The following is a 21,148-nucleotide window of genomic DNA, read 5'->3' on the forward strand; positions in this document are numbered from 1 at the left end:
GGGTCAGGGTTAGGGTTAGGGTTAGGGTCAGGGTTAGGGTTAGTAAAGTCATGGTTTGGGTAGTGTGAGGGGCCACCTAAAAATGTTGGAAAAAAACGCAAACGCGGTAAAAAGCGCTAAAAACGCATACAAACGCATAAAAACGCTGCGTTTTTTTCATGCATGCTCATAAAAATGCTTGAAAAAAAACGCAGCAGTTGTATGCTTATGTATGCGTTTTTTCAATGCGTTTTTTTGCGGGAAAAACGCGCTGCAAAAAAAAGCAAGTGTGAAACTAGCCATATCTCTGTGATTTATGGGCATGAAAATTCAAATTTGGAAAATTGCAACATTTTCAAACTTTTCGCCAAATTTCCATTTTTTCACAAATAAACACAAGCCACAGTAAAGAAATTTTACCACTGTCATAAAGCACACTGTCATGAGAAAAAAAATGTCAGAATCCCTGGGATCCATTGAAGCGTTCCAGAGTTATTACCTCATAAAGGGACAGTGGTCAGGATTGAAAAAATTGGCAGGGTCATTAACGTGCAAACCACCCTTGGGGGTAAAGGGGTTAAAGAGAACTTACTAACATAGTACAATCCTAACGTGTCCTTAGTAAAAGTTCCCATTGCCTCTGCCTTATGTCTGACATCTAAATGTGAGACCACCAGGGAACTGCAGACTCCTAGAGAAGGCAGTGACACATCCCACAATCAGACATATTAGACATAGGAAATCTGTAGAAATAGAATTCAGGGTAAAAGAAACAAATGGTCATAAAAGCGAAGTTTGGCCAGAAACACTGGACTTGGTCTTGTAGGGACCCTACGAGCAGATTCAGAAGCACAGAAGGGAGAGAAGGTAGATTTATTCAGTAAGATGCCAGGATTCTAGGAATGCAACAGTGTCATTACCCTCCGCTTTCTCTTAGGGGGATCACCATGTAGAGTAAACTTTTCTCAACAAGATTTTCTAAAAGGTCAGCACTTTCTACATACACCATCCTTTGACTTTGTAGTTTAGAGATCTGAGCAGCTAAGGGACTACATTGTCTAATTCTTGAAGGTAGCGTGGATTCTGCAGCTTTTACATTCTGACTGAAATGGATTTCACTCCAGAAAAAGCTCCATCAATGCCCAAAGCAACAGGGCCAGTTTAGGATGGAGCAGGAAGAAGTGGATTAGTGGCAGCATGGTGACTAGAGTTGAGCGAAACGAGTCGAAAAATTTCAAAAGTCGCCGACTTTTGGCAAAGTCGGGTTTCATGAAACGAAACCCGACCCTAGGATGAGGTCGGCCACGAGGTCGGCGACTTACGCGCCAAAGTCACGTTTCAAAAGTTTGTTTTGCGCTCTTTTTCAGCCAATCAGGATCCACGGACACTGTGGGCAACGTGATGACATAGGCACGGGTCACCACCATCTTTCAGAAGGGCATGCAAGTGATTGGCTTGCTTTGGTGGGCGTCACAGGGGGTATAAAAGGGCGTGCAAGCCGACCGCCATGTTACTCATGCTGATCTCAGAATAGAGAGAGCTGCTGCTGCTGCTGATTTTGTAGGGAGAGCGTTAGGCAGGGAAGAAGACACCAAAAACTGCTTCTGGTGCTAGCGATTTTGCCTGTACAACACACCAGTCACTGTGTGTGCAGTGCAAGGGGAGGCTATATAGTGGTGTATCAGTGGTGTTGGTTGTTGGGCTGCCTTCTAAGGCTTCCTGACATTCCTGCATTGCTGTTTACCCACTGCTCCGCAAACTGCTTTTTTAAAAGCAATCCCAATTTTTTTTTTTGTCCTGCTGAGAAGAAGAAAAAAAAACTGCTTCTGCTGCTAGCGATTTTGCCTGTACAACACACCAGTCACTGTGCAGTGCAAGGGGAGGCTATATAGTGGTGTATCAGTGGTGTTGGTTGTTGGGCTGCCTTCTAAGGCTTCCTAACATTCCTGCATTGCTGTTTACCCACTGCTCCGCAAACTGCTTTTTTAAAAGCAATCCCAATTTTTTTTTTTGTCCTGCTGAGGTACTGAGCGTGCATTTTTTCACACCATACAGCGGTGTACGCTCCTCACACAGTACCGTGTAACGGCTGTTATCACAGCCACAGTGAAGCTATCAGTGTGTCACTCTGTGAGAATAAGTCGAGGACATGTTCCGTTCTTACAGACCTGCACTCTAGGGAGATTCCTATTCTGCCCAATTCTACATACACCTTGTAGTTTGTGATACACTAGCCAATTTCTGCCTGTGACATAGCGCTCAGATATTCAGTGGGCCTCACACAATCCATAAGTGTCCAGTGTCCACAAGTGTGTGCACAAATTCAAAATCTCCCTTATCCTCTAGTGACTTTGGTCACAGCTCTGCCATCGAGCCTGTGACAGAGCGCTCAGATAATCAGTGGGCCTCACACAAACCATAAGTGTCCAGTGTCCACAAGTGTGTGCACAAATTCAAAATCTCCCTTATCCTCTAGTGACTTTGGTCACAGCTCTGCCATCGAGCCTGTGACAGAGCGCTCAGATATTCAGTGGGCCTCACACAAACCATAAGTGTCCAGTGTCCACAAGTGTGTGCAGAAATTAAAAATCTCCCTTATCCTCTAGTGACTTTGGTCACAGCTCTGCCATCGAGCCTGTGACAGAGCGCTCAGATATTCAGTGGGCCTCACACAATCCATAAGTGTCCAGTGTCCACAAGTGTGTGCAGAAATTAAAAATCTCCCTTATCCTCTAGTCACTTTGGTCACAGCTCTGCCATCGAGCCTGTGACAGAGCACTCAGATATTCAGTGGGCCTCACACAATCCATAAGTGTCCAGTGTCCACAAGTGTGTGCAGAAATTAAAAATATCCCTTATCCTCTAGTGACTTTGGTCACAGCTCTGCCATCGAGCCTGTGACAGAGCGCTCAGATATTCAGTGGGCCTCACACAATCCATAAGTGTCCAGTGTCCACAAGTGTGTGCAGAAATTAAAAATCTCCCTTATCCTCTAGTGACTTTGGTCACAGCTCTGCCATCGAGCCTGTGACAGAGCGTTCAGATATTCAGTGGGCCTCACACAATCCATAAGTGTCCAGTGTCCACAAGTGTGTGCACAAATTCAAAATCTCCCTTATCCTCAAGTGACTTTGGTCACAGCTCTGCCATCGAGCCTGTGACAGAGCGCTCAGATATACAGTGGGCCTCACACAATCCATAAGTGTCCAGTGTCCACAAGTGTGTGCAGAAATTAAAAATCTCCCTTATCCTCTAGTGACTTTGGTCACAGCTCTGCCATCGAGCCTGTGACAGAGCGCTCAGATATTCAGTGGGCCTCACACAAACCATAAGTGTCCAGTGTCCACAAGTGTGTGCAGAAATTAAAAATCTCCCTTATCCTCTAGTGACTTTGGTCACAGCTCTGCCATCGAGCCTGTGACAGAGCGCTCAGATATTCAGTGGGCCTCACACAATCCATAAGTGTCCAGTGTCCACAAGTGTGTGCAGAAATTAAAAATCTCCCTTATCCTCTAGTGACTTTGGTCACAGCTCTGCCATCGAGCCTGTGACAGAGCGCTCAGATATTCAGTGGGCCTCACACAAACCATAAGTGTCCAGTGTCCACAAGTGTGTGCAGAAATTAAAAATCTCCCTTATCCTCTAGTGACTTTGGTCACAGCTCTGCCATCGAGCCTGTGACAGAGCGCTCAGATATTCAGTGGGCCTCACACAATCCATAAGTGTCCAGTGTCCACAAGTGTGTGCACAAATTAAAAATCTCCCTTATCCTCTAGTGACTTTGGTCACAGCTCTGCCATCGAGCCTGTGACAGAGCGTTCAGATATTCAGTGGACCTCACACAATCCATAAGTGTCCAGTGTCCACAAGTGTGTGCACAAATTCAAAATCTCCCTTATCCTCTAGTGACTTTGGTCACAGCTCTGCCATCGAGCCTGTGACAGAGCGCTCAGATATTCAGTGGGCCTCACACAATCCATAAGTGTCCAGTGTCCACAAGTGTGTGCAGAAATTAAAAATCTCCCTTATCCTCTAGTGACTTTGGTCACAGCTCTGCCATCGAGCCTGTGACAGAGCGCTCAGATATTCAGTGGGCCTCACACAATCCATAAGTGTCCAGTGTCCACAAGTGTGTGCAGAAATTAAAAATCTCCCTTATCCTCTAGTGACTTTGGTCACAGCTCTGCCATCGAGCCTGTGACAGAGCGCTCAGATATTCAGAGGGCCTCACACAAACCATAAGTGTCCAGTGTCCACAAGTGTGTGCAGAAATTAAAAATCTCCCTTATCCTCTAGTGACTTTGGTCACAGCTCTGCCATCGAGCCTGTGACAGAGCGCTCAGATATTCAGTGGGCCTCACACAATCCATAAGTGTCCAGTGTCCACAAGTGTGTGCAGAAATTAAAAATCTCCCTTATCCTCTAGACACTTTGGTCACAGCTCTGCCATTGAGCCTGTGACAGAGCGCTCAGATATTCAGTGGGCCTCACACAAACCATAAGTGTCCAGTGTCCACAAGTGTGTGCAGAAATTAAAAATCTCCCTTATCCTCTAGTGACTTTGGTCACAGCTCTGCCATCGAGCCTGTGACAGAGCGCTCAGATATTCAGTGGGCCTCACACAATCCATAAGTGTCCAGTGTCCACAAGTGTGTGCACAAATTCAAAATCTCCCTTATCCTCTAGTGACTTTGGTCACAGCTCTGCCATCGAGCCTGTGACAGAGCGCTCAGATATCCAGTGGGCCTCACGCAATCCATAAGTGTCCAGTGTCCACAAGTGTGTGCAGAAATTAAAAATCCCCCTTATCCTCTAGTGACTTTGGTCACAGCTCTGCCATCGAGCCTGTGACAGAGCGCTCAGATATTCAGTGGGCCTCACACAAACCATAAGTGTCCAGTGTCCACAAGTGTGTGCAGAAATTAAAAATCTCCCTTATCCTCTAGTGACTTTGGTCACAGCTCTGCCATCGAGCCTGTGACAGAGCGCTCAGATATTCAGTGGGCCTCACACAATCCATAAGTGTCCAGTGTCCACAAGTGTCTGCAGAAATTCAAAATCTCCCCTGTCCTATAGACACCTTGTACCTTGTTTTACATTACTATATAGTTTGTTGGATTTTGTCTACATTTCTACCAAAAATGAGGAAGGCTGGTGGAAGAGGCCGTGGAATTGGGCGGGGGTTGGCAGCTGGTAATGATGGTGTTGGTGGTGGATCTGATGGTAGTGGCAAGAGCAAAATAGGACCGAATGCAGGAGGTGTTGAGCCTGAGTAAAAGCACTGAGTCGTCATTGGAGGCTCATGTTCATGAACCACACCTTTCCTTGTGTCCTTCACCCCAACCAAGATTGAAGGATGACGCAGGCCATACTACTGATTACTCCATGGAGCTGTTTTCACATACCATGCCTTGATTATCAAGTGAAATGGTGAATTACCCAGGCCAAGATGAATCTGACATGGAGTGCACTGATGCACAGCCGCTGATGGATGATTCTACTGGTACATTCACTCAGAGCACTACATTGTCCTCGCAGTGTACAGAGCCAGATTCTGACCCTGATGAGACTCAGGTGCCCCTTCCCGCACACTATACCACCATACACGGTGACACAGAGGAAGGTGCACATGACATAGAAGAGGAGGTGATGGATGACCCAGTTGTTGACCCAGATTGGCATCCATTGGGGGAAGAGGGTGCTGCTTCCAATAGCTCAGATGAGGAGCATCCACAGCAGACATCGACATCGCAACAGCTGTTATCTGGCAGGCCCGGAGCACTCCAAAGACAGGTTCCAAACATCAAAAGAGTTGCTGGACAGCTTGTCCAGAGGGTCAAAAGATCACAGCGTGCTAGGCCGCAAAATGTCTGCCAAAGTAGGAAGAGTGCAGTGTGGCACTTTGTTGAACAAAATCCTCATGATCAGGCCAAGGTTATCTGTAAGAAGTGCGCAAAGACCTTTAGCCGAGGGAAAAATCTGAAAAATTTGAATACCAGTTGCATGCTTAGACATTTAACCAGCATGCACTTGCAAGCGTGTACACAACACCAAACCTCAAGTGCCACATGTGCAACTGATCACAACAAAGGTAGTCAGCAACGCTACATTGTTTCCCCCACTGTAAGCCCACCGGATAGCACAGCAGCAAATGTTGAGGTGTCGTTGCAAGGCCACAGCAGTCAGGGAATCCCACTGTTATATCAACGAAAGACTGATTCTAGGCCATCAGAAAAAACACCAACTCCATCACCATCATCAACCCTCTCTCAGTCCGCCCTGTCCACCGCTACTTCCACCATATGCAGCTCTCAAGTCCAGCTCACCCTCCCAGACACTATGAGTAGGTCAAGAAAGTACTCAGTCTCTCATCCGCGTACACTGGGTTTGAACGCCCACATTGCCAAACTAATCTCCTTTGAGATGATGCCCTTTCGGTTGGTGGAAAGCACAGCTTTCCGCGAACTCATGGCCTATGCAGTACCACTCTATGACCTACCCAGTCGCCACTTCTTCTCTCGCAAAGCCATCCCAGCCCTCCACCATCATGTGAAAGACCGCATTGTCCATGCACTCAAGCAGTCAGTGAGCGGAAAGGTGCACCTCACAACTGATGCATGGTCCAGTCGGCATGGCCAGGGCCGTTACGTGTCCACCACTGCGCACTGGGTTAATGTGGTGGATGCAGGGTCCACAGGGGACAGTGGTGGTGGGACAGTGCTGCCTAGCCCACGGTATAGGAAACAGTTGGCTGTAGGCGTTCGACCCTCCTCCTCCTCCAGAAGCGAAAGCTCGTCCACAGAGCGCAGTCGTGCGAGCACTCCATCTGCAGCTGCCACTGTTGCACACGATGTGTCCCCCTATCGAGCAGCTAGTGGAAAGCGTCAGCAGGCTGTGTTGCAGATGATGTGTTTGGGCGACAGATACACCGCCGAGGTGCTGGCCGAGTACTTTCAGCGACAAACTGAGTCATGGCTGGGCAGTGTACATCTTGAGGCAGGCAAGGTAATTAGTGATAACGGCCGTAATTTTGTGGCAGCCATAGCCCTTTCAAAACTCAGCCACATACCTTGCTTGGCTCACACCTTGAAACTGGTGGTGCAGTGCTTCCTCAAAAATTATCTGGAGTTAACAGCCCTGCTCCAGAAGGTGCGAAGACTGTGCGCGCACATCCGCCGGTCGCCTGTACACTCCGTTCGTATGCAGAAGCTGCAGCGATTGCTCCACCTTCCCAACCACCGCCTCATTATCGACATTGCAACAAGGTGGAACTCCACCCTGCACATGGTGGAGCGGCTGTGCGAGCAGAGGCAGGCCATAATGCATTTGTGGGAGGATACACGGCCAGGCACTTTGAGAGCAGACATGGAGTTGACAGGTGTGCAGTGGTCGAAGCTGAAAGACCTCTGTAAAGTCCTTCAGTGTTTTGAGGAATGCACACGGCTGGTAAGCGCAGACGACGCCATCCTAAGCATGAGCATCCCACTTATGCGTCTGCTCATGCAAACTTTGACGCACCTTAAGGAGCAGGCGTCTGCAGCCAATGTTGATGAGGAGGAAGAGGAGGAGGGAATCCTTGATGACATTCAGCCATTGTCTGCTCAGGGACCTCTCCTGGACGAGGTGGAGGAAGAAGAGGAGGAGGAGGATGATGGGGATGATTACTTAGGGGAGGAGGATGCATCTCGTGGGGCAAGTGAAAATGTTGGCGTGGCAAGTTCTGGTACAGGGTTTGTGCGTGACTGGAGCGATGTGGATTTGCCAGAAAGTGCTCCTCCAACCAGCACTCGCAGTGCATCATTGACACCGGGAACATTGGCCCACATGTCAGATTATGCCTTGCAGATCCTAAAAAGGGACCCCCGCATTGCCAAAATGATGAACGATGACGACTACTGGTTGGCTAGCATCCTGGATCCACGCTATAAAGGCAAATTACAAAACATCATGCCACAGGAGAACCTTGACCTAATATTGGCTAATAAACAAGCAACTCTGGTAAATCGGTTGCTTGAGGCATTCCCAGCACACAGCAGCGGTGATGGTTCTCACACGAGCCGTATGGGCCGGGGGCAGCTTGGCAGAGGTGTTCGTGGTGCACACAGCAGAAGTGGAGTTGGAGACAGGGGTTTCATGACAATGTTGTGGACTGATTTTTCAAATACCGCTCACACAACTGGTAATACTGCATCGATGGAAAGTGACAGGAGACAGCAGTTGTCAACTATGGTTACAAACTACTTTTCCTCCCATATCGATGTTCTCCCACACAGGTCATTCCCCTTTGACTATTGGGCCGCTAAACTGGACACCTGGCCTGAATTGGCCCAATATGCCTTACAGGAGCCCGCTTGCCCAGCTGCAAGTGTCCTATCGGAAAGAGTCTTCAGTGCAGCTGGATCAATCCTGACAGAAAAAAGGACCCGTCTGTCAACCCAAAATGTGGATGATCTAACCTTCATTAAAATGAACCATGCATGGGTTTCCAAGGATTTTGTCCCACCTTCCCCTGATGACACATAGGGTGACAGAAAAATGGCTTGCTTTGGTCCACCTCTTCCTGGGACTTCACCTATTTCGCCTTTTGCATCAGCTGAATGTCCAACATCAACATATGCCACTTTCTAAAACTCCCTAACTGTGCTGCCTCCCCCCCCCATGGCCAGGGTCACCACCTAGCGCACGACACCGTGCGAGTGCTGTTGCCCTGGACAGGTGGGTAGGCCGACTCTTGGGCGCGGGCACTGGTACAGGGTCCTTCATAGTGCAATCAAGTGTCTCTGACGGTGGTGGTGCACACCCGCCGTCAGACACACCGCCGTACTATGAGGAGCCCAGTGCCAGTACCGACGCCCACGAGTGGGCCCCCCTTGCTTGGGCAGGGCCCCAGCATTTGCAATCTTTACCTCTCCCTGCTCCTCCGCTGTGTAATCTGGGCCGTCAAATCCATACTGTGCCTGACACCGTCTGAGCCTGCCTCCTGATGTATAGACATATATTTTGAATGTGTACGCTATCCATACATGTTATCCGGGGATACGGTACCCTTTCTCACCTTTGTGCAATCACCTGCAAGCCATACTGGGCCTAACACCGTCTGAGCCTGCCTCCTGATGTATAGACATATATTTTGAATGTGTACGCTATCCATACATGTTATCCGGGGATACGGTACCCTTTCTCACCTTTGTGCAATCACCTGCAAGCCATACTGGGCCTAACACCGTCTGAGCCTGCCTCCTGATGTATAGACATATATTTTGAATGTGTACGCTATCCATACATGTTATCCGGGGATACGGTACCCTTTCTCACCTTTGTGCAATCACCTGCAAGCCATACTGGGCCTAACACCGTCTGAGCCTGCCTCCTGATGTATAGACATATATTTTGAATGTGTACTCTATCCATACATGTTATCCGGGGATACGGTACCCTTTCTCACCTTTGTGCAATCACCTGCAAGCCACACTGGGCCTAACACCGTCTGAGCCTGCCTCCTGATGTATAGACATATATTTTGAATGTGTACGCTATCCTTACTTGTTATCCGGGGATACGGTACCCTTTCTCACCTTTGTGCAATCACCTGCAAGCCATACTGGGCCTGAGAACGGCTGGCGAGCTGTTAAGCAAGCTACAGCACCTGTGGTTTGCACACGTAAGTTTTTCATTTTTTCAGGAATAACGGTTAGGCCTAATTCCGGAACTGCGGTTGACCTGCACTTACTGGGAAATCAGCATTCGCGGGTAATAATTGTAATCACAGATCCCCATCACTAACGTTGTTCAGCGGGTTATCTTCACCTGTAAGCGACAAACGCTGGCCTTTTCAGTGTAGCGCACATGCAGCCACGGACATGTAAGGGCATGACACACCAGTTATTGGCCAATCTCATGTGCCAGAGCCTCACGTGTCCCTCTAGTAAGCCGGACTCGGACCGCGGGGCATGACGGAGTCTCGTTCGTTAACGGAATTAAGCTTGCAATCTGTGCATCTTTTCTGTAGCTTGCATGGTTGAGGTTTCCCAGGTGGAGTCGAATTAAACCGTAGTCTCCACTCCTGGTGGTGCCCTTCTGGACATTCCTTTAAGGTTCAGCTTTGCAACCATACTGCCCACGTAAAACAAACACTTTGCCTTCATGAACGCTGTTTGGAGGGTCATGACTCGTGGGAATAACGCCGCCCAATCAGTTAACCTGCTAGAGAGATCCTTCGTTGCTCCCAAGCATGACATCACACTCCCTAGGAGGAAGGTAATGCCACTGTGGCGACCGTACTCCTGGGGGCGACACAAGTGCACTGATGCCCAGCCACTGCTCGATGAATCTGCTGGTACATTGACCCAGACCACTACATTCCCCTCGCACGCTACACGGCCTGAATCTGACCCTGATGAAACTCAGGTTACCCTTCCCATATACAGTTCCATCTTACACGGTGACAAAGAGGAAGCTGCAGATGAAAGTGCAGGTTCGGCCCACCCGCCATCAGACACACCACCGTACTATCAGGGGCCCTGTGCCAGTGCCGTCGCCAACGAGTGGGCCCCCCCTGCTTGCTCAGGATCACAGCACTTGCAAGGTTGAAATACTGTGCAGTGAGATGGAAGATGGGGACGACGAGGAGTCCAGACTAGTACAGGGATTCCCTAGCGAGGAGACTTATTTGATTGTTTTCAATGTTGGGACAGCAATTTTTGAGGAGCACTATACTCTGGAGAATGATAGATGGGGCCCACCATACACTGGAACATTCCAAAGGTGGACATCAGACACTGGAGCAGCATTTACAGGGCCCATTATACACTAGAGCATTAGAAATGGGGCCCATTATGTTTGGAGCATTATTTGGGCCCATAAGACAGTGGAGCTTCATCCATGGGGACCAACATATACTGTAGCATTATGTGGAGCTCATCATATACTGTTTCAAACATTACATGGGACCAATGATTCTGTATGGAGAAATAGATGGGCCTCGTCATGAGATGTAAAAAGTGAAGTATTTTTCATTGTACTATATCGCCATTTCTCTGCCGTATCGGAGCATGATGAGTTGTGGTATGTGTTAAAGGGGCGCTCTTTCGCCCAGGGCACATGAAAACCTGGAGCCAGCCCCCCCCCCACAACTTTAGCCAAATAATCCCCATTTTTCAGTGCGTAACTTGTATTATGAAGTTAATTAAGGTTGACAAGCTTAAGTAAGAAGAATTGATGCTTTTGGCATTCAAATAGGCACTGTAGGTGTGTTTCCTGTCCTCCGCTCACTGCCGACTTTTATTCCCCATTGACTTACATTAGGTTTCGGGACGACCCCGACTTTTCCCTATAATCGGACGATCTTGCTCAACCCGACTTTTGGAAAAGTCGGGTTTCACGAAACGAAACTCGACCCTAAAAAACCAAAAGTCGCTCAACTCTAATGGTGACTACTTGATTGTGATATGGCTGGACTACAGCACTAATAAAGCAGCCACAGCCAGTGACCGAGAAGAATCTGCGACTTCTCTGCATTTAGTGGTTTCTACTCACCTGGGTCGTCATATGTAGGAATCTCCTCTTTACACCACTCATCACTCCTCACATATGTCTCTGTAGTATTATTATGGGTCAGATCTTTGTCCTGAAAAAAATGTTGTAAAAGTCACAGACAGATGGAGAAGTCCCATCTATGATCAGCTCTAATCCTGCCACCTCCACCGTTCTCATTACACAAGTATAAAACATATAATACTGGTGGATAAAACAAGACTGAGCACAAGACCTTCACAGCCGTCTACACATCATAGGGGAGATATCATGACACCTTCTCTCCATCTACCTGATCATCCTGAGGAACATTGTGATCTTCTTGTTTACAGTCCTGTGGAAGAAGAGGATGGGGACATCTCTCTGGTGTTGTCATTTCACTGGAGAGATCTGGAGGAAACACATACAGGGACTTAATTTATTTTTAACATACAGATAATTGTAAGTCATGTGTATTTAGTCCTGTCTATTACCTGGTGATGTAGCGGGCCGGGGAACCTCCATCATGACGTCTTTGTACAAATCTGTGTGTCCTTCTAAATTCTCCTACTCCTCCATGGAGAAATAGACATCCTGACGTTATACGAACTTGACAAATACAATGATACTGTTCATAGGGCCACTGAACAGTAACAGTAAGGGTTACAGGTTCGTCTGGACCCACCAGGAAATAAGAGACTGGCAGGGAACCTAACCAAATAAAACATATATTTTAGACAACAGACAACAAGCAGTTTCTTCCTCGGAGTCGGCAGCTAAATACGTTTCTCATAGACTAATCTTCCATAACGCTAATTCTTGTCTCATTTACCGACACTGGAATCGGCATTAGCAATACTGCAGGAGATATTCATTACACGTGACATGAGAAATAACTACTTCATGATGAGGATGACATCTTCAACTTCTACTACGGCTCTAGAAACATATCTTGCCAGAGTCCGTCACTGACTCCATCACCACAAGCATGAATGTTTCCTGTGTTCCCTGGGCTGTAATCTGTTTTCGCGTCTGAATCAGGCATATAGCGTCTGTGTTACACAGCTGACATCTGTGTGTAAGTGCAGCATCTGGAGCTAGCTCCGATCATTACAATTTAATTATTTAAATATTGCCATTGACTGTGTCCTGCTAATACCTCCAAACTTTTATAGACCAGAAAGAGGGACAAACCATGTGGCTGCGACCTGTCATTTAAAGGGCTGACATTGCTATGACAGCAGAGACATGCTGTCCCTTTAAGAGACAGCACCCCCTTGGCTGATGCGATGGTACATTCTATTCTACCCTTCAAAAGACTGCTTTGGTTTGCTCTTCCATCTATGGAGAGGGGAGGGTCTGCTTTTCCAAGTGAGTGTTTGGAGCAGGGAGTCTGCAGGAGACTGACGTGAGGAGAAAAACGTGCAGCTTAGAATTGTCTGAACTTATGGGATTGTGTATACCCTTCTGGGGATAACGACGGTGGTTTTCCTGTGTTACTGCGAGGAGCCACGAAGATCTACAAGGAAGGAATTCAGAAGAGGGAATTCACTGTTTCTAGGAACAGGTTGGGAATCGTCAGACGAGGACAAGACCACGTTGCACAGAGCTTCCAGGGAGGACATTGCATCATCTTGCAGAGAACTGCAGAGGGCCCCCAGGAAGGAACTGAGACACCAACTTTACCGTGAGTGTTAACCCCGTGTGCGCACATGTTTAGGGCTTAGGATAGGCTGCAATAGACAAAGCATGGTAGCCGTGTGGCCGAATTAGCAGCGGCCAGTCAGGCTACAGTTAGAGTAGCAGCATACTGTACTTTATTGTATTGTTTTGCCTTTTGAAAGAATACACTGTTCTGTAATAGTTGGTGCACCATGCCAGTTGTACGGCCCAGCTAGAGAATATCACTTTTGTAAATTGTTTTATATCATTGCATACCCCTGTTTACACTTTCCTAACACTGCATTCCTTGCCTGTAAATAAATTAACCCTTTGTTGTTTGCACCTCATCTTGTGTACTGTAGTCTCCCTGTATTGTGGTGGTCCCCCGGCCATGGCTTCATGTGGATTATTTTTTGCTTATTCACAGGCAGAGCAGTCAGAACTTTATCATCTTTATGTAGCGTCACTATATGACATCCGGTTTTTCGGCATCTGTAAGGTCGGGTTCACATGCTGAAAAATGCGGTGTTTTTGTTCTCTGCAGGATCAGCACCAAACTACACAATAACAATCTTCTGAGAAGGCCCAACTTTTAAATTCCTATTTTGCATCTGTTTTCTCTCAGAAAGCAAATGTAACATCAACTGTTCTTCACTGTCCTATTAAGGGAATAGAAGAATCCAGGATATCTATAAACAGAAAGATAGTGAGGAAACACTTAGCTAACCTAAATGAATTCAAGTCTCCAGGTCCAGATGAATTACACCCCAGAATACTGAAGGAGATAGCAGAAGAAATTTTTGAACCCCTCTCCATAATCTTTGAAAATTCTTGGAGAACAGGAGAAGTCCCAGAAGACTGGAGAAGAGCAAATGTTGTTCCTATCTTCAAAAAGGGGAAGAAGGTGGACCCAGGCATCTATAGGCCGGTGAGTCTGACTTCTATACCAGGATAGATCTTTGAACAAGTTATTAAACGACATGTATGTCAGTACCTGGATAAGAATGAAGTGATTAAACAGAGTCAGCATGGGTTTGTAACTAATAAGTCATGTCAGACTAACTTAATTTCCTTCTATGACGGAATCACTGATTGGGTGGATCAAGGAAATGCTGTAGATATAGTATATCTTGACTTCAGCAAAGCATTTGACAAAGTATCTCATACAATCCTTATTGAAAAAATGACTAAGTATGGAATGGACAAGGCACTGTTATGTGGATTCATAACTGGCTTAGTGATCGGACCCAAAGAGTGGTCGTAAATGGCTGCACATCCAGTTGGAAGAATGTCTCAAGTGGGGTACCACAGGGCTCTGTCCTGGGCCCTGTATTGTTCAACATCTTTATCAACGATTTAGATGAAGGAATTGAGGGTAAACTGATTAAATTTGCTGATTACACAATGCTAGGAGGGATAGCTAATACTAGAGAAGAGAGAGAGAGAGGACTCAAAAAGATATAAATAAACTGGAGAAGTGGGCAGCAACTAACAGAATGGTTTTTAACATGGAAAAATGCAAAGTACTACATCTGGGCAATAAAAATGAAAAAAGCATATACAGAATGGGAGGAAAAGGGCTAAGAAACAGCACATGTGAAAAAAACTTGGGTATACTAATAGATCACAGACTGAATATGAGTCAACAGTGTGATGCAGCAGCAAAAAAGGCAAATGCAATTCTAGGATGTATTAACAGAAGCATACAGTCTAGATCACATGAAGTCATTATTTTCCTCTACTCCTCTTTGGTCAGACCTCATCTGGAATATTGTATCCAGTTTTGGGCACCACATTTTAAAAAAGACATCAACAAACTGGAGCAAGTTCAGAAAAGAGCAACCAGAATGGTGACCGGTCTGCAAACCCTGTCTTATGAGGAAAGGTTGCAGGATTTGGGATTGTTTAGCTTGCAAAAGAGAAGACTGAGAGGAGACTTAATAGCTGTCTACAAATATCTAAAGGGCTGTCACATTGTAGAAGGATCAACTTTATTCTCATTTGCACAAGGAAAGACTAGAAGCAATGGGATGAAACTGAATGGGAGGAGACACAGATTAGATATTAGGAAAAACTTTTTGACAGTTAGAGTGATCAATGAGTGGAACAAGCTGCCACGAGAAGTGGTGAGTTCTCCTTCAATGGAAGCCTTCAAACAGAGGCTGGACAGACATCTGACTGGGATGATTTAGCGAATCCTGCTTTGAGCAGGGGGTTGGACCAGATGGCCCAGGAGGTCCCTTCCAACTCTACGATTCTATGATTAATTTTTATGCCTTTCTCCTTATTTGATGCGTTTTTGGTAAAGATTTAAAGCAGTGTTTTTAATGTGGTTTTCAGGGTCCAGAAAAGCTTTTGGTTCTGCAGTTTCTTACAGGTGTTTCTTGTGTTTTTTTTTTTTTTTTTTTTAGACTTCACGTAGAAGTCTCTAGAGGGGCAACTAGGTTTCCCCAAGGGGCCTCATGAGAGACCATGATTGTTGTGGAGACCGAACCAATAGGCGGAAATTAATTCTGTTCTTTAGTAATATTAACATATCAATTATAGTATATTAATATTAATTGTATCACTTAATAATGGGAGAATTCACATCTCCCTATTTACAGTATAAACCCACACAGCTCGTTATACTCAGTATGAGCCCCCGCACAGCCACAGCCCCTGCTATATACAGCATGAGCCCCGACAAAGCCATAGCCCACCTTTACACAGTATAAGCCCCAAAACCCCTACATACAGTATGAGCCCATAGACAGCTCCGTATACACAGTATGAAACCAAATCAACCCCCTATATACAGTATGAGCCCCCATTCAGTCCCTTTTATATACAGTACTAGCTGAAGAGCCCGGCGCTGCCCGGGCATAGTAACTAACTGTGGTTAGTTATAACAAATTATAATTATCCTCCATCCCATAGTCCCGTGCCCATATACCCATCAAACATATCCACCATCCCATAGGCCCGTGCCCATATACCCATCATACATGTAAAGTGCTGCGGAATATGTCGGCGCTATAAAAATAAAATTTATTATTATTATTATTATTATTATTATTACATATCCACCATCCCATAGTCCCGTGCCCATATACCCATCACACATCCTCCATCCCATAGTCCCGTGCCCATATACATATCCGCCATCCCATAGTCCCGTGCCCATATACCTGTCATACATATCCTCCATCCCATAGTCCAGTGCCCATATACCCATCACACATCCTCCATCCCATAGTCAACCATTATGACATCATAATGAGTGGCGGGGCTTGCAACCTATGATGAATCAGCGTCGCCATGGCAACCATTATGACATCATAATGAGGGGCGGGGCTTCATACGCACACAGTTTCCACATTATGCAAATAGGGGCATTATGACATCATAATGAGGGGCGGGGCTTGACATGCACACACTTTTTCCCCATTATGTAGATAGGGGCAAAATTGGTTGGTGAATTGGAATGCACAGGGTTAAAATTTCGCTCTCGGGGTCCAGACGTGTGACTGCCAAATTTTGTGGCTGTAGCTTCGACGGTGCGGATGCCTATCCCGGACATACTCACATACATACATACACACACACACTTTGAGCTTTATATATTAGATAAGTCTCCCTATGTGCAGTACTAGCCTCCATGTAGGCTCTTATTGACAGTGTGAGTCTGATGGCAGCGGATTATTCAGGATACTCTCCAAGCATGTGACAACAGAGCTTCTTTATTCAGGAACAATATATGATAAGCTTAATAGATCAGGAATAAATCATTTGTGTGTCTCTATCTGTGCATCATCTACAGCAGGCTGCTTCTCTCATACACAGACACATGAAAAACAGGAAATACAGTCACATGCTCTCCCTGTGTGAATGTATGAGAGTTTTTTTTGTTCTAACTTTATAAACAGCATACGAATCTAGCAACTAAACACTCAGACTGGAACGGAGTTGTAGCACCAAACATATTCCAACACGGCCTAAATGTCTAAGCAAAGTGGGTGTGATTCCATGAAAATTCCTGCAATGCTTTGTCTAGAGACGCCGCTGACCTGTGCAGTTCTGGGGCATTTTCTCTATAGATTTCTATGTGAAGACTGAAAAATAAAAACCACCGCTGTATTGTTAGTGCAGAAGCCAAGCTGTTCTGTGCTATTAAATCCGCTGCTTCACATCTGCACCAACATTAGAGGAAAAGACACAAAAAGAGGAATTAACATTCCCCCAAAATCCAAGAATTAACGCAGCAACAGGGGAAAACAGCATTTACCTGCCGAGATCTCAGAACTAATGCACACGATGAAGCAAAGCCATATAATAAAGATGGCGGCAACACAGGAGCAAAATACTGAGGAGACAACCACTCCCAGCCTGCCGACTCATGGAGGGGGATTGCTTAGGAGTAACAACCTACCAATACCTCATATATATTATATTTAGGTTTTTGCACGATAATTTTATTCCGGGTGCAGCCGAGCCCATCAATGTTGGCCTTGTAAACTCGGGTGTCTGTCCTCATGGGGTGCACTTATATAGTGCTGGGCAGTCACCTAATCTAATAATATGGGTGTCACTAATAGGTTGTAAGCCAGACACACTGCGCCACCTATGTGTGACCAGCGCCCTATACAAGCCTTTCTGGTGTGTAATTTTAACCCCTTCATGACATGCACTACCTTTACTTCATATGCTGCGTCCCCAACTTTGATGTTGAGTCTGGCGATGAGCCAACATTATTCCCTGCACAACAGCTGATTTATACTCATATTAAACTGTGCGCATGGGGTACGGCGGTACTGTAGGAATATTATACTGTGTGCGGGAGGGATGGCGGTACTGTAGGAATATTATACTGTGTGCGGGAGGGATGGCGGTACTGTAGGAATATTATACTGTGTGCGGGAGGGATGGCGGTACTGTAGGAATATTATACTGTGTGTGGGAGGGATGATGGTACTGTAGGAATATTATACTGTGTGCGGGAGGGATGGCGGTACTGTAGGAATATTATACTGTGTGCGGGAGGGATGATGGTACTGTAGGAATATTATACTGTGTGCGGGAGGGATGGCGGTACTGTAGGAATATTATACTGTGTGTGGGAAGGAGGATGGTACTGGGGAACATTATATTGTGTGTGGGGGGATGGCAGTACTGGGCGAACATTATACTGTGTGCGGGGAGATAGCGGTACTGGGGGAACATTATACTGTGTGCGGGGGTATGGTGGTACTATGGAAACATTATACTGTGTGTGGGGGAGATGGCGGTACTGTGGGAACATTATACTGTGTGTGGGAGGATGGCGGTACTGGGGGAACATTATACTGTGTGCGGGGGTATGGCGGTACTATGGAAACATTATACTGTGTGTGGGGGAGATGGCGGTACTGGGGGGAACATTATACTGTGTGTGGGGGGATGGCGGTACTGTGGGAACATTATACTGTGTGTGGGGGGGATGGTGGTACTGTGGGGACATTATACTGTGTGTGGGGGGATGGCAGTACTGGGGAATGTTATACTGTGTGAATGGATGACGGTACTGTGGGAACATTATACTGTGTGCGGGGGGAATTGCAGTACTGGGGGAACATTATACTGTGTGTGAGGGGATGGCGGTACTGGGGGAACATTATACTGTGTGCGGGGGGATGGCGGTACAGTGGGAACATTATATTGTGTGCGGGGGGGATGGTGGTCCTGGGGGAACATTATACTGTGTGCGGGGGGATGGCGGTACAGTGGGAACATTATACTGTGTGCGGGGGGGATGGTGGTCCTGGGGGAACATTATACTGTGTGTGAGGGGATGGCGGTACAGTGGGAACATTATACTGTGTGCGGGGGGGATGGTGGTCCTGGGGGAACATTATACTGTGTGTGAGGGGATGGCGGTACTGGGGGAACATTATACTGTGTGCGGGGGGATGGCGGTACAGTGGAAACATTATACTGTGTGCGGGGGGGATGGTGGTCCTGGGGGAACATTATACTGTGTCTGAGGGGATGGCGGTACTGTGGGAACATTATACTGTGTGTGGGGGAATAGCGGTACAGTGGGAACATTATACTGTGTGCGGGGGGATGGTGGTACTGTGGCAAAATTATACTATGTGTGGGCATGGCTTTACTGTGGAAATATACTGTGTGTGGGGGCCAAGAAAGTGGCGCTGTACTATGTGAGTAATACGTGTTTCCTTTTTCCTGTCTTTAATAATTAGCTCAAATGGAATAGGAACAAAATGAGAGATATGATTCTTAGATAATGGCAACACAAAAATACGCTCAATTGTCTCAGTACAGAAAGGGTTACTGCCCCCTGTGCCCAGTAATGAAGGGGTTACTGCCCCCTGTGCCCAGTAATGGGGAATCTCCAGCACCTACCTCCACCTGCAGAGCCGCACTCCACATATATGGCTGCTCTGTGCGCACAGGACCTGGGATTGTGTCATGTGATCGATACAAGAAAGCTCAGAGCCCGCTCCCCGCACTATGAGGCCACGTTCACACGACGAATATTCGGCAAGTTTTTTACCTCAGTATTTGTAGGCCACAACCAGGAGTGGGGGATAAATACAGAAGTGGTGACGTGTTTCTATTACACTTTTCCTCTGACTGTCCCACTCCTGGTTTTGCCTTACAAATACTGAGGTAGAAAACTCCCCAAATACTCACTGTGTGCATGTGGCCTTATCTGTACAGGTGCAAATACGCTATGGCCAATATACAGCCATGTACACACGGTGCGTCAGCACACTGCGAATAATGAACACATGGCCGCCACTATTACTATACCCGTATAACACATGAGGGACTTGGGTAATATTTTTGGGGTGATAGAGCCGTCCGACCACCACAAGCTGTGCCCCCAATGTGGAAGGTCCCGGACCCCAGTGACTCACCTCTCTGTGCTCACCAAGGCCTCATATTGGCAGGAGAAGAGATAGGAGCCATGTCTGACTGTGATTAACACCAGTCTGGGGTAAGCTGGGTGGTAAAGGTGCACAGCCCCGGGGGGCCACACCCGTAGTGTATTAACACAAGATATCCAAACAAGGACCCACAAACCTCTAGTGGTAAAGTGATATGTAGGTGCCCATACACACTGTGCTCAGTAACAGACAAACAGAAAAACACTAAAAAAAAAAAAAGAAAAGCCGTGTGTGAGGTGGATGAAGAGGAGCAATTTGGTTGTGAAGTGGATGGGGCAGAACAGTGTGTGTGCAAGGAGACCATGGATGAGCCATTCATGAACTGGGTGGAGCCGTGTGTGTACAAGATTGACAGGGTCAGATCTGTATGTGAACGAGATAGATAGGGACTATGTGTGGACAGGGTGGAGCATTGTACGTGTGATGTGGTGGAGCCATGTGTGGACAGGGTGGAGCATTGTAAGTGTGATGTGGATGGGGCGGAGCCATGTGTGGACAGGGTGGAGCATTGTTAGTGTGATGTGGATGGGGTGGAGCCATGTGTCGACAGGGTGGAGCATTGTAAGTGTGATGTGGATTGGGCGGAGCCATGTGTGGACGGGGTGGAGCATTGTAAGTGTGATGTGGATGGGGCGGAGCCATGTGTGGACAGGGTGGAGCATTGTAAGTGTGATGTGGATGGGGCGGAGCCATGTGTGGACAGGGTGGAGCATTATTAGTGTGATGTGGATAAGGCAGAGTCATGTGTGTATGAGGTGATAAGATGGAGCCATGTATGAATGATTTTGATGGGGCAAAGCCAATTGTGTATGAGCTTGAGGGGCAGTGTGTGCGGGGTGGCACCATGTGAATACGGGGCAAGGTTTTTATGTTTTTTCTTCCTCTCTCTGACAAGAGACTTTCTTTGACCGGGACAAATTCCCTTTATTGATTTGAGTAAGTATAACCTGGAAAGGGGGGGGGGGGAGAAGCAGCACTATCTATGTGTAGTAAATGTGATGAAAATTTATCAAAGGATCACATCCTGTAAGATTTGTATGTATATTGTATGTATATTGGAGAAA

At 46.8% G+C, this 21,148-nt stretch overlaps 1 protein-coding gene across 1 annotated transcript in view; it reads right to left on the reverse strand.

Moving 5' to 3' along the window:
* The window catches only part of LOC141052907 (uncharacterized), a 59,612-nt gene extending 39,032 nt beyond the window's left edge, over positions 1–20,580 (reverse strand). Inside the window, exons 1-4 of the mRNA XM_073550227.1 lie at positions 20,055–20,580; positions 11,985–12,201; positions 11,804–11,901; positions 11,515–11,605 (exon numbers count right to left, since the gene is read on the reverse strand). Of these exons, the coding sequence (XP_073406328.1) occupies positions 11,515–11,605; positions 11,804–11,901; positions 11,985–12,018 (223 nt within the window). The 5' untranslated portion in view covers positions 12,019–12,201; positions 20,055–20,580. The remainder of the gene's footprint in view (positions 1–11,514; positions 11,606–11,803; positions 11,902–11,984; positions 12,202–20,054) is intronic.
* Positions 20,581–21,148: the final 568 nt, after the last annotated feature.

The sequence above is a fragment of the Dendrobates tinctorius genome, unplaced genomic scaffold (assembly GCF_039654945.1).
Source record: "Dendrobates tinctorius isolate UK_male_01 unplaced genomic scaffold, ASM3965494v1 ptg000164l, whole genome shotgun sequence".
NCBI classification, from domain to species: domain Eukaryota; kingdom Metazoa; phylum Chordata; class Amphibia; order Anura; family Dendrobatidae; genus Dendrobates; species Dendrobates tinctorius.